Source organism: Callithrix jacchus, chromosome 8 (genome assembly GCF_049354715.1).
Source record: "Callithrix jacchus isolate 240 chromosome 8, calJac240_pri, whole genome shotgun sequence".
In the NCBI taxonomy this organism is placed as follows: Eukaryota; Metazoa; Chordata; class Mammalia; order Primates; family Cebidae; genus Callithrix; species Callithrix jacchus.
The window spans coordinates 5,041,918-5,056,613 of NC_133509.1; the positions used below are offsets into that span (position 1 = coordinate 5,041,918).

The 14,696-nt window shown below is 38.3% G+C and overlaps 1 protein-coding gene across 17 annotated transcripts in view; it reads left to right on the plus strand.

Moving 5' to 3' along the window:
• RNF111 (ring finger protein 111) overlaps nucleotides 1-14,696 on the plus strand; it is a 103,300-nt gene that overhangs the window by 52,132 nt on the left and 36,472 nt on the right. For all 17 annotated transcript variants that reach the window (XM_078333267.1, XM_035258730.3, XM_035258735.3 and 14 more), the window contains exons 3-5: nucleotides 6,891-7,017; nucleotides 9,773-9,936; nucleotides 12,705-12,899. In XM_078333267.1, coding sequence (XP_078189393.1) covers nucleotides 6,891-7,017; nucleotides 9,773-9,936; nucleotides 12,705-12,899 — 486 coding nt within the window. The remainder of the gene's footprint in view (nucleotides 1-6,890; nucleotides 7,018-9,772; nucleotides 9,937-12,704; nucleotides 12,900-14,696) is intronic.

The window sequence follows — 14,696 nt, forward strand, 5'->3', positions numbered from 1 at the left end:
CCTGGGTTCAAGTGATTCTCCTGCCTCAGCCTTCTGAGTGCCTGGTATTACAGGTACATGCCACCACCCCTGACTGATTTTTTGTATTTGAGATGGGGTTTCACCACGTTAGCCAGGATGGTCTCGATCTCCTGACCTCGTATCCCACCCACCTTGGCCTCCCAAAGTGCTGGGATTACAGGCCTGAGCCACTGCGCCCAGCCAATGCTTCTACTTTTAAATGTACTTTTACCACCGTTACTTAACTCAGTATTGAATAATTTGAGTTAACTAACAACAACTAACATGTCTGCAAAGTCAGTGGTTAGTTGGGTTAATGTCTCAGGGTTCCTGCTGTACTTCTGCCTTAAGCTGTCTTGTGTTCATGATTATGAAGCAAGAGTTAGAAAGTAATTTGGAAATTCAATCTACAATTTTATTTTAAATAGTCACTTGAGTGCTACTGTTTTGGTTTTTTTCTGCCCTTAAGATATATTTTTAGCTGTTAAAAATGCATTTTACCTCAGTCTATGTGTGTAATCTTTAGGACTTAAAAACCATTTCAAATGTTTTCACATCTCATAACTCCTAATAAATGTTATGTTTTCTATCTGATTGATAACATTTTACAAATATTCCAGAATATAAATACAATATTACTAAATAATTTAAAAAAAATTTCTCCAAATCAGATAAGTTTTTATTATTTCCCTTATTTATCTGTGTCTGCTGCTATTTTCTTCTCTTTTTTTTTTATCCTTTTATTTTTTTAAGACAGGATTTTATTCTGTTTCCCAGGGTGGAGTGCAGCAACGCCATCGGGGCTCCCTGCAGCCTCAACCTCCAGGGCTTAGATGATCTTCCCACCTCACCCTCCTGGGTAGCTGGCACTATAGGCACGTGCCACCACACCTGGCTAATTTTTTAGTTTGTGTAGAAATGGGGTTTCGCCATGTTACCCAGGCCGATCTCAAATTCTTGGGCTCAAACGATCTGCCAACCTCAGGCTTCCAGATTGCTGGGATTATAGGCGTCAACCTCTGCACCTGGCCATTTCGGCTCTTTGGAGTATTATATATGGACCTTTTACCTCTCGTCTGACACAGAAATTACAAAGTAGATCATAGACCTAAATGTAAGAGGTAAATGATAAAACTTATAGAAGACATAGAAGAAAATCTCAGTGACCTTGGATTAGGCCGAGGTTTCTTAAATATATCACCAAAATCACAATCCATAGAAGAAGTTGCTAATTTGAACATGAAAATTAGAGATTTTTGTGCTTCAAAAGACGCTATCAAGAAAATGAAAAGACATGTTACAGACTGGAAGAAAATATTTGCAAATAGTATATCTGAGAAAAGACTTGTATTCACGATATATTAGGAGCTCTTCATTTATTATTATTACTGTTTTGAGACATAGGGTCTCACTCTGGTGTCCAGGCAGGAGAACAATGGGACAATCTCTGCTCACTGCAGACTCAATCCCCTGGTTTCCATTGATCCTCCCACCTCAGCCTCCAGAACAGGTTTTGTGGAGATGAGGTTTTGTTGTGTTGCGAGGCTGGTCTTGAACTCCTAGGCTCAAGCCATTCGCCTACCTCAGCCTCCCAAAATGCTGGGATTACAGGCATGAGTTATTGTGCCTGGCCAAGAATTCTTGTAATTCAATAATGAGACCAAAAATTCAGATTAAACATGGGCAAAAGAACAGACATTTCACCAAAGTGGCTAACAATTAGGCTGGGCACAGTCGCTCACATCTGTAATCCTAACACTTTGAGAGTCCAAAGTAGGAAGATTGCTTGAGCTTAGGAATTCAACACCAGCCTGAGCAACGTAGTGAGACCTCATTTGTATAAAAAATTTAAAATTAGCTGGGCATGGCATCCTGTACCTGTAGTCCTAGCTACTTGAGTGGCTAAGGTGGGAGGATTGCTTGAGGTCAAGGCTGCAGTTTGCTGTGATCGTGCCACTGCACTCCAGCCTGGGCTTTGGAATGAGACCCTGTCTCAGATGAAAACCAAAGTAACTAATAATCACATGAAAAAATGCTCAGCCCCATTAGTTGTTTTGTTTTATTTTTATTATTATGTTGTTTAGAGACAAGGTCTAGCTCTGCCACCCAGGCTGGCGTACAGTGGTGCTATCTCGGCTTACTGCAGCCTCCATCTTCCGGGCTCAAGCCATCCTCCTACCTCAGCCTCCCGAGTATTTGGGACTACAGGCATGTGCCACCATGCCCAGTTCATTTTTGTATTTTTTGTAGAGACACTGTTTAGCCATGTTGCCCAGGTTGTATTAAACTCCTTAGCTCTAGCAATCTGCCTGCCTTGGTCTCCCATAGCACTGGGATTGCAGGCCTGAGCCACTGTGTCCAGCCTACTTATTTTAGAAATGGTTATTAAAACCACGATGAGATACCACTGTATAGCCACTGGAACAACTGTAATGAAAAAGAGACAACAGTAGGTGTTGGTGAGGATTTGGAGAACCTGAAGCCTTCATTTTCTTACTGGAAATGTAAAATTGTAGAGCCACTTAGGAAAACAATTTGGCAATTCCTTAAAAAGTTAAACAAACGTACCAGAGAACCTAGAAATTACATTCCGAAGTATTTACCTAAGAGAAAGGAAAGCACATGTTTGTACAAAGACTTATACGTGAATGTTCATAGCAACTTCGTTTGTAATACGCAAAAACAGCAAAATCCAAATGTTCATCAATGGATGAATGGATAAACAAAGTGTGTTATATCCACATGATTGGATACTACTCAGCAATTTAAAAAGGATGAATATTGATACAACAAATGAGTACATTTCAAGATAAATATGCTGAGTAAAGGAGATCAGATACAAAAGTGTATGTAATATGTGACTCCACTTAACACAAAAGTTTACAAAATACAAACTAATTCATAATGACAGCATATCAGTTGTTGCAGGGATATTGGGTATAGGGGATGATGATTGACCGAAACAGGGCTTGCAAGCTCTTTTGGGGTTATTCGAAATGTTCTTAAACCAGATTGTGGTGATGATTACACTCCATAAGTTTACTAAAAATTAGCAGAATGTACATTTAAAACGGGTGAAATTTTTAATAGTCATAATGGGAAAATTCTTTTTTTTTTGAGATGAAGTCTCGCTCTGTCGCCCAGGCTGGAGTGCAGTGGTGCAGTCTTGGCTTATTGCAACTTCCGCCTCCTGGGTTCAAGTGATTCTTCTGCCTCAGCCTCCTAAGCAGCTGGGACTGCAGTCACATACCACCATGCCCAGCTAATTTTTGTATTTTTAGTAGAGATGGGGTTTCACCATATTGGCCAGGCTTGTCTCGAACTCCTGACTTCGCGATCTGCCCATCTCGGCCTCCCAAAGTGCTGGGATTACAGGGATGAGGCACACACCTGGCTTATGGTAAAAATCTTAATTATAGACATTGTAAACTGTTGGCTGACATTTGTATTCACAGGTGATAGTAATGAAAAGAGAAGCCATTCAGCAACAGGTTTGTAAAATATGCAGCAAGAGAAGAAATGGAGCGTTACTTCTTAAAAAACCGTTTAACCATTTTTAAGCATACAGTTCAGTAGTGTTAAGTAAATTCACATTGAGACCAGGTGCAGTGACTCATACTTGTCATCCTAGCACTTTGAGGGACTGAGGTGGGTGGAGGATTACTTGAGCCCAGGAGTTCAAAACCAGCCTGGACAATGTACTAAGACCCTCTCTCTTAAAAAAAAAAAAAAAAAAAAAAAAAAAGAAAGAAATAAATTAGTCGGTGTGGTGTGCACCTGTAGTCCCTGCTACTCACGAGGCTGAATTAGGAAGATCTCTTGAGCCCAGGAGATTGAGGGCATGATTGTGATTGTGCCACTAAATTCTAGCTTGACCCCGTCTCAAAAAGAAAAAAGTGTATTCATATTTGTTGTGAAACAGATCTGTAGAACTTTCCCGTCTTGCAAAACTGGAACTCTATAGCCATTATACAACTCCTCTTTCTCCTCCCTCTGACCCTGGTTACCACCACTCTACTGTCTGTTTCTATGAATTTGACTATTTTAGATACTTTGCATAATTGGAATCACAGTTTTTATCTTTTTGTGACTGGCTTATTTCACTTAGCATAATGCCCTTGGCTTTTATTTTGTTTTGTTTATAGTCCAGGTGTCTTCGATTTTTTTTTTTTTTTTTTTTTTTTTTTGCCACCTAATAGGTTTTTTTTGCCACCTAATAGCCATGCATTTCCAAGGAATAGGTTCTGTAGCAGCTTAAACTCCTGTCCATTGGTTCTCACAGTGTGCTTTTCTGGGTGGAGAATGTTGGTGCTTCAGCTGTTCCTAGGTACCTTTAGCTTCGGCTTCCATCTTTTTCTCATCTTTTTCCTTCATGTGTTTTGGGAAGCTATCTAAGCTGTAGTGCTTTATATGCTCATTATATACATTAATTCTTTTGGCAAGAATCTTGTTTGTTACAGCAATACCAACAAACAAGATTCTTGCCAAAAGAATTAATAAGTAACGTTAATTCCAACAACATACCGGGTAACGTTCTGACTTCCGGTTTTGCCATGGTAGTATTTAGAGGGCATTCGGACTTCCGGTTTTGCCGTGGTAATATTTAGAGGGCATTTCTTTTTGAACAGTAGCCTTTTTCTTGATGTCCACAGCATCACTTTTCTTGTAGATTTCTATGTCTGTGGCCAAAGGAACAACTCCATGTTTTCTAAAAGCCCTAGAGAACATATTGCAGGTGCCTCTTCTCTTTTCCTGGTTTTCGTCTTGGTGAATTATTGGAAGATGGTGGTTCCCTTGGAAAGGCCAGACAAAATGGATGATTTTTTTTTTTTTGAGACGGGGTTTCGCTCTTGTTACCCAGGCTGGAGTGCAATGATGCCATCTCGGCTCACCACAACCTCCGCCTCCTGGGTTCAAGCAATTCTCCTGCCTCAGCCTCCATAGTAGCTGGGATTACAGGTGCATGCCACCACGCCCAGCTAATTTTTTGTATTTTTAGTAGAGACAGGGTGTCACCTTGTTGATCAGGATGGTCTCCATCTCTTGACCTCGTGATCCACCCACCCGCCTTGGCCTCCCAATTTGCTGGGATTACAGGCATGCGCCGCCGCGCCTGGCCCAGAATTTAAAAATGATACCTCAAAAAAATTATTTTAAAAAGTCAAATTACCCTTAAACTAGACTCTATGTAAAAGGGGTTGAGTAGATAGCTTCAAAATGCACCAAAATATGCATACTATTTAAGAGAAGTATCAAAAATATTTTAACTGCGTTATTGAGGTGTGGTTAATATACCTAAAAGCTGAAGGAAGGTAGTGTATATAACTTGATGTGCTTGGAAAGGGGGAAAACACCTGTAAAATCCATTATTACAATCAATGCCATAGACTTATATCCATTATCTCCACAAATATCTTCCTGTCCCCTTACCTTTGTTTCCCTTTTTCATTAGCACACTTAACATAATATACCCTTTTAGCACATTTCTAAACATACAATACATTATTTTTAATCATAGACCCTATGTTGTGCGGTAAGTTTCCAGAACATATTTCTTTTGTATAACTGAAAATTTGAAGAGGTATCAAAAAAGATTTTTTGGCTGGGCATGGTGGCTCAAGCCTGTAATCCCAGCACCTTGGGAGGCGAGATGGGCAGATCACGAGTTTAAGAGATTGAGACCATTCTGGCCAACATAGTGAAAACTTGTCTGTACTAAAAATAAAAAATTAGCCAGGTGTGGTGGTGCATGCCTGCGGTCCCAGCTACTTGGGAGGCTGAGGCAGGAGAATCGCTTGAACTTGGGAGGTGGAGGTTGCAGTGAGCTGAGGTGGTGCCACTGCACTCCAGTCTGATGACAGAGTGAGACTGTCTCAAAAAAAAAAAAAATTTTTAATAAATGTTATTGTTGTAGCTAGTTAGCTGTGGAGAGACAGAGCAGGATTCTATTTATATAATCTTGTCTAATATCAACAAAAACAAGTTCTAGATACAGTAATATAAAACATATTAAAGAAAGACTTCAACCAAGTCTAATTTAATATGTATTCCACCTTCTAAACAAGCAAGCACTTTCCAAACTTAGAGTAATTTAGAAAAGAATATGCATTGAAAAATGACAAATTTTGGCCAGGCACAATGGCTTATGTCTGTAATCCCAGCACTTCAGGAGGCTGAGGTGGGACATTAGGAGTTCAAAACAAGCCTTGGCAACATGGTGAAAACTCATCTCTACTAAAAAATTAGCCTGGCATGGTGGTGTGCACCTGTAGTCCCAGCCACTCGGGAGGCTGAGGGATGAGAATCACTTGAACCCAGGGGGCAGAGGTGGTCGCAGTAAGCCAAGATCATGCCACTGCACTCCAGCCTGGGCAACAGAGTGAGAGACTGTCTCAAATAAATAAATAAATGCCAAATTTTATAACATAAAACCAAAAAGCTACTGTGTGTTTCTTAAAAGAATATATCACCTATATGAAAACAGCCTTAGAGAAATCATATACAGCTACTAGAATAACTTCATCTGGGATATTATGGGGTTAATATCTTAAATAATGGAATATTCACAAGATCTATCACATACTACAGATATTAGAGGATAAATATATAAGATCTTACAAATTCATATAGAAACCACTGAACATTTGTAACAAAAGGCACAAAATTCATAAAAGAGGAAGTAAACATACAAAGAAGTATAGATTAAAGCAGTGATTACCACTTTTTCTGTTTTTTGCTCCTTGTGTATTTTTTAAAAACTTTTTATTTTGACAGATATGATTTTTATTTTTTTAATGAATCTCATAGTCTTCAAAGTCAGAATAAAAATTTGTGCCTAGTGATTAGCTGACAGGAAGATGCCTTTAAATGTTGTTTCTTTTTGTTTCCAGGAGGTATTGATGAAGATGTTGTGGTGATCGAAGCTTCCTCCACTCCCCAGGTTACTGCCAATGAAGAAATTAATGTTACCTCAACTGACAGTGAAGTGGAGATTGTAACAGTTGGAGAAAGCTATCGGTGAGATTTTAATTCTTAGTTAAATGTTTGAAATTTTAAATGTAAATATTAAACATGCTTGTGCTGCAAATATATGCATTTAAACAAAAATTTTTTTGAGACCCAGGTTGAGTATTCATGAATATTTTTATGTTGCCAAGGCTGAACTTGAACTGCTTGGCTCAAGTGATTCTCCTGTCTCAGTGTGTGTGGTAGGAGGACTCTAGGCACATGCCACTGAGCCCATGTAGATTAGTGGTTTTCAAAGCAGTCTGCATTAAAGTCACCTGGTGAGATAATAAAATAAAGCTATATTGTTGCCTAGACTCTTTCCCAGACTTGAACTGGAACTTTAGAGCTTAGTCTTTTAAAAGCACCCCAAGAATACAGTGAGAGTTAAGAATTATTGCTCTAAATAGACAATAATTTTTCTTAGTGTTTTATGAAATTGCATTTGTTTAATGATATGAAGGATTCATGATCTCCTTTGAAATTTAGATGTGAATAATACGTAAGTGTTGGGGATGGTACTAAAGTTAAAAGTGAAAGATATATTAAGAGGTACTGATGTTGGAATAGCCCTTTTTGTTAGAGTCTACTTGTTGATACCAGTGAAATTTGTGCTGTTGCTAGGTTAGGGCACTGTAATTCAAAACATCCTGTTTGCCTCTTTGTCCTTCACTCAGTAATGTCTTCTGTGCTCTGAAATAACACCTCAGTGAAACATCCTCATTTGTTTTTATAAATAACTGGAAAACAGACGTTGCCCTATTGCACAGTCACTCCAGCTCTCCCCTCAGGACATCAGCTCCTAACACTGCATTCATCTTATACTTTGGACGATTATAACTGTTGGTAATAATAGTAGTAAAGAGTTGCTCTGTTACATTTGCTACACCAAACTAATTAACAGATGAATCTTAATTTTTGTGTTGTAATGAATTTAAAAGTGCCTTTGTTGATTGCATTTTAATATGTTGTTACTGATTTTAAAAGCATTTCTGACATCTGTTACAAACACACATAGAGCTCGAGCACGCTTTTTCACTGCCTTTTTAGCATCAAAGTACTACTTCCAAAGGCACAGAAGTGAACATTCTATAACATATCCTTGCTTAATTTTTATATGATTTTCCCCAACTCTGATGAAAACTGATAATCATTGTTATGTACCACACATGTCCTGTGGCTGTGCATAGTGCTTGGTACAACAGTGACTCAATTTTTATGAGCTGTAAGGACTACTGAAATTATGGACCTGTTTTTCCTTGTAGGGCTAGAGGTCTTCTTTTGGACATGGTGATGCCAAGCAGATTCATTTACCTGAGCAATAGATAATGATCTTGAAAAAGACCCAAGTGTTCACGACTCATTGTTGTTTTCCTTATTGTTATCGGGGATATTCACTTTGATACTGTTTAGCTGGCTTTTGGCCCGTTCATTTAAGAGAGTATTTCTGTGTTTTAGAGTGTTCGGTGTCAGAATTTGATCGTTGCTACTGATCATAGTGGCTACTAACACCTCCTTGAGTCTTCCTCATACGTCAGTTGTTTTTTACACTTGCTCCGTCTGGTAGAATATGTTGCTTTTCACAGAAGTACTGCAGAGCGGGCCTGTCACTTCCTTCAGCTATTAACAACTTCCCAGAGATAAGACACTGCTCAGCCTCATCATAGATTTGGCTTTTCAAGAATTTTAAGTTTTGATACCTGTCCTCAGATGAAACCATTTTATCCCAAGACATTTGTTTACTGTCACTGCTCAAGCTGTACCACAACTGTTTCTGATATGTACTATCCTGTTTGACAGTGGCTCAGTCATTAACCTTTATACTCCTTCTTAAGAGTTTTATTTTAGAATTTGAACTCCTTTTTAAACTCGTAATTTCTGAAAATGTGGAGGCCATTTTCAGCCCACTTTGACCTTTGGAGTTCTCTTCCGAGTGGTTAGGTTCCTCCCCTCGATGACCTTTTATATTACAGGTCTTTTCCATAAATGCTGACAATAAACTTAGGAGCAGTTTTATATTTAGTTTGAGTAGGAGAAAGCCCTTGTGTTTTATGGGCCTTACCTTTCTAAAACATACATTTTTTTCTCTCAGAGCCTTTAGGACTGCATGTTCTACATATTATCCCTGTATATCCTCAGTCCAAATCATTATCGCGAGTCCTTAAAAGTATACATACCTGTAAGTAAATTTAGAACAGTGTAATGCCACACACATACTTAAATGAAGTTAGATGTTTAGGGTTTGCAGTCATGTGTTTTAAAAGCATAAAGCAGCTCATGCAAGTGATGTTTCTTATGGCTACCAAACTATTAAGTACTTGTGGATGTTTTTAATGTGTAGGGTGTTTTTTTATTCCTTTACCTCTAGTGAATTATCTTAGCTATTAACAGAAAATATAAATAGTTTATTATAACCTAGGTAAATACTCAAAGTAACCATGGAGGAGAGAGTAGCATTCTTGAAACAGAATCATATATTTTACACTAATGATTGGTACAACATAGCATTTATATTCTTAGGTTAGTTGGTTGGTGATTCATACAGCAAAGTTTACTGAGTGCTGGACATTGTGCTAGTCATGATTTTTAATTCTATTACCATTATTTCTTTGGAGACATGTATGAAAAACTTAACATTTAGTAAGAAAGGCTTATGGGTTTTTGTGGTGACTAAAAATTATTTATATTTACTAACTTAATATTTTATTTATTAATATATATTATTTATTTATTTATTAAAATATATTATTTATTAATGTAATTTAAGGTCTCGTTCAACCCTTGGACACTCCAGATCTCATTGGAGCCAGGGTTCAAGTTCTCATGCAAGTCGGCCACAGGAGCCACGGAACCGCAGTAGGATTTCTACTGTTATACAGCCCTTGAGGCAGAATGCAGCAGAAGTTGTGGACCTTACCGTTGATGAAGATGGTAAATTGAAGTAGTAACAGTAGAAAATTATAAAGGAGTTTGATAAAAGGAAATCTTAATATGCTAGAAACTCCTCCTACTGCTTACTGGTAATGTATTAACTACAGGGAAATTGTCAGATATTTTAATCTCACGTTTTTAGTTGATAGGATATCCTAGGCTTGTAAATGTACATAAAATTTTTTGTGGTTATTGTTTCATTACTTGACAGCTGTTTTCTCAGGAAAAAATATTTTTACAAGTGGTAGTTTGAGTTTAGCTCAGACTAGTTTAGTTTGATTTGTAATATGATTGTCTTTAACTTGCCATGAAAAAATAGGAGCAGCACTTTTTATATACAAACACAGAAGCATTATAACTGAATTTTAAATTACTAATACTGGTTGTTTAAAATATGTAACTTTACTTTTTAAAAGTTACGTTATTCTTCAGTATTATTGGTACCTTTTTGTGCTGCTCAGTTTTTGTGCTTTATTTTGGCTCACAGCTGTACCCAAGTAACTCAGGAAACAAAACCAGAGTTGGAATAGAGAGGTTAGGAAAAGGGGGAGAATACATGAACGTGTGAGTGAACGCATGATGGGAGAATTCATGAACATGTGAGTGAACGCGTGATGGGAAAATTCATGAACATGTGAGTGAACGTGTTATGGTAGAATTCATGAACATGTGAGTGAACGAATGATGGGAAAATTCATGAACATGTGAGTGAACGCGTGATGGGAAAATTCATGAACATGTGAGTGAACGTGTGATGGTAGAATTCATGAACATGTGAGTGAACGCGTGATGGGAGAATTCACGAACATGTGAGTGAACGTGTGCTAGGAGAATTCATGAACATGTGAGCGAACGTGTGATGGTAGAATTCATGAACATGTGAGTGAACGTGTGATGGGAGAATTCATGAACATGTGAGTGAACGCGTATGTGAATTTTCCCACATACTGAATCATCTTGAGGTATTATTAGTTGTCTCTTAAGAATTGGTCAGTCATAATTTCCCTAAATGAAAATGGTAAGCCATATATAAGTTCGTTAGATTTGGGAGTTAGCTATAAAATGAGCAAAGAACATGTCAGGTATATGGAAAGAGTTAATAGGTGGGAAGAGTTAGAGGCCATATGCAATCAGCTCTTTTATGGGCTGTTTGCAGTTTGGTTGGTCATAACTTTCAGAGTACCAGTACTGCGTTGTTTATGAAGAGATAAACAGCTGTTCGCATTTCATTCAACAATCTCTGGTTTTTGTTTTGAAACCCCGTAAATTATCTGTAAGACACAGGCCAATGTAATAGGAATTAATTAATGATGATTGCTCAGAGTTAATTAAATACAGGGTGACTATTTTGGAAACTTTTCGTATGTGTTCCAATGTGACACCTGCTAGCCAGTACGTAGGAGATGGCCTTTTCCTCACTAGAGTGAGTTCAACCGGAAGTCACACTACTGGGTTAAAAGCATTCCAGTCATCAGTAGATACCCTCTTCCTCCCCTAGTTTTTCTCAGTGGAAAGTTTCTCTCTTACTAAAAATAAATCTAAAACTTAAGTTTATGAGATCAGTGGTTCTCAACCAGGGGAACTTTTCTCCCCCAGGTGATAATTGGCAATGTCTGCAGATTTTTGGTTTTCACAGTTAGGGAAGGATGCTACCGATTCACAGCGCACATCTCCTCCCCACCGAAGAATTGTCTAGCCCAAAATGTTAGTATTGCCGGGATTGAGAAACCCTGGTTAAACTACTTACAAATAAACAGAAGTTCTTCCCCCCTCCTTTTATGTAGAAGCAATTCGCATATACATTTGTACATAGTAGCATTGAAAGTAAAGTGTCCCATATGGACTTAGAGGTACTATTCGTACCTAAGGAATTAGCTTACCATACTGCATTATATAGAAGGTCAATCTTCTCATTCCACAGTGTGTTAAGAGAGCCCCTTCTTTTCAGATTTAATTGTTGTGACTATGCTTTGGATGGATTTATTCCAATTGTTCTCCATTTTAAGCAGCCATTTTACAATTAGTTCTTTGAGGTCTGCCTGAAATTTCTCTTACTTTCTGACAGAAAAATGTTAATTTTTATTAGAAGGCACTGATGAATATTAATATTTACAAAATTTACTTTGGAAAATGTACAGAAAGGCATGGAAAGAAGATTAAAACAGACATTAGAAATCATAGCTAAGGTTAAGTGATTGCTCTCTATAAAGCACCATATGAAGTATGTGATCGCAGTTCATCCTAATGACTGTTCTGTGAAGAAAATTCTGTTACTTTTCCAGTTCTGAGAGTGAGGAAATGGAGATCAGTTAAGTAACTTATTCATATTCGTACTGTCAGTGGTGAAATCAGTGTTGCTATCCAGACAGTCTTACCCTAGAATTCATATTGTGTCAGAGTGCGGTTTGTAACACTGTTCTGACAACTTGTGACCATGTGTATGTGCTTAGCAAAGAGCTTTTACTTCCCTTTTACTCTTCTTTGTCATAGATCAGAGAATTTATTTAGAAGCCATCTGAAAACTGTTATCACCTACATTATTGGAATATGGTTATAAGTCTTAGATTTTAAAAAATGCAGTAATATTTTAGTAACGTCAGTTTGATATTGCAGTTTAGCTTTGTGAAAGCTTTCTTTACCATGTTTTTAGAGACTTTGCATTTTTAAAGTTTGCTTGTTGATTATCATAAACACATTAGCTTTGATTAAAATATACCCCTTCGTCTCATTTGTTCTGAAATGCTAAGTTGACATTTTGTGTTTTGTAGAACCTACTGTAGTACCTACCACTTCTGCAAGAATGGAATCACAAGCTACTAGCGCTTCCATTAACAGTTCAAATCCACCTACCTCTGAGCAGGCCTCTGATACTGCTTCAGCTGTCAGCAGTAGCCAACCTTCAACAGTGTCAGAGGCTTCAGCTACTCTTACAAGCAATAGTACCACTGGCACTTCTCTAGGAGGTAGGTAAAAAAGTTGGGGACAGAAGAATTTCAGTCATTACTTTTGTTAGGAAAAGTATTGTTTTTAAGTCTGAGATTTTAGCTGTATTAATAAGAGTATTCTTACTTTATAATAAACTTCATATGTCAGCAAGATAGTCTTTATTATAATGAGGCTGGTTTCATAGTTTGTGTGCTATGTGTGACCAGATTATTAGAGCTCAAATAGAGCCTGGGGAGAGGTAAGTGGCTGACACCAAAAGCATGAGCAACAAAAGCAAAAGTGGTTAAGTTGGACTTTATCAAAATTAATTAATTAATTAATTAATTAATGAGACGGAGTTTCGCTCTTGTTACCCAGGCTGGAGTGCAATGGCGCAGTCTTGGCTCACCACAACCTCCGCCTCCTGGGTTCAGGCAATTCTCCTGCCTCAGCCTCCTGAGTAGCTGGGATTACAGGCACACGCCACCATGCCCAGATAATTTTTTGTATTTTTAGTAGAGACGGGGTTTCACCATATTGACCAGGATGGTCTCGATCTCTTGACCTCGTGATCCACCTGCCTCGGCCTCCCAAAGTGCTGGGACTACAGGCTTGAGCCACTGCGCCCGGCCTTTATCAAAATTTAAAACTTTTGTGTATTAAAGGAAATTATCAAGATAGTGAAAGATAGCCTATAGAATGGAAGACAGATATTGCAAATGGTATATCTTATAAGCACTTTAGAATCCAGAATCTACAAAGCACTTTTTTTTTTTGAGATAGAGTTTTGCTCTTGTTGCCCAGGCTGGAGTGCAGTAGTGCCATCTTTGCTCACCGCAACGCCTGCCGGGTTCAAGCAGTTCTTCTGCTTCAGCCTCTGGAGTAGCTGGGATTACAGGCATGCAACACCATGCCTGGCTAATTTTTTGTATTTTTAGTAGAGACGGGGTTTGTCCATATTGATCAGGCTGGTCTTGAACTCCTGACCTCAGGTGGTCTGCCCACCTTGGCCTTCCAAAGTGCTGGGATTACAGACATGAGCCACCACGCCTGGCCTACAAAGCCACTCTTAAAACAACCCAACAGGCCAGGTATGGTGGCTCACGCCTGTAATTTCAGTACTTTGGGAGGTTGAGGTGGGAGGATCGCTTGACTCCGGGAGTCTGAGACCAGCCTGGCTAACATGGTGAAACCCTATCTCTATTTATGTTTAAAAAACAAAAAAGTAAAAACAAACAAAAAAACCCCAACCCAACAGAAAGACAACCCAATTTTAAAATGAGGAAGGATTGAATAGACATTTCTGAAGAAGCTATATAAAAGAAGCACAAGGTGCTGAACATCATTAATCATAAGGGAAATGCATCTGAAAACCGCAATGAGATACCACTTGACACCCACTAGGGTGTCTGTAATTACAACACAAACAAAGATAGAAAATCATCAGTGTTGGCAAAGATGTAGAGAAATTGGAACCCTTGAGAATTGGTGGTAGGGATAGAAAATGGTGCAAATGCTGAGGAAAACACTTGGATGGTTCCTGAGCAAGTTAACATAGAATCGCCATGGATGCACTGAGTCTGCTCCTTAGCTATTTTCACAAAATGATTGAGAATGGGGATGGGAGTTTTAGAAATTTTAATGGTATCTGTTTCTGGGGTTTTGGGGTTATTGTTTGTTCTTTTGGTGTCGTATCTAAGAAACCATTGCCTAAACCAAGGTCACAAATACTGATTCCAGAGTTTTCTTTTACAGTTTTAGCTTTCATACCAAGCTAGTTACTGTGTTTCAGTTAGCAGTGATACCACTAGCGCTCTCTCATGTCAGTTGTCAAC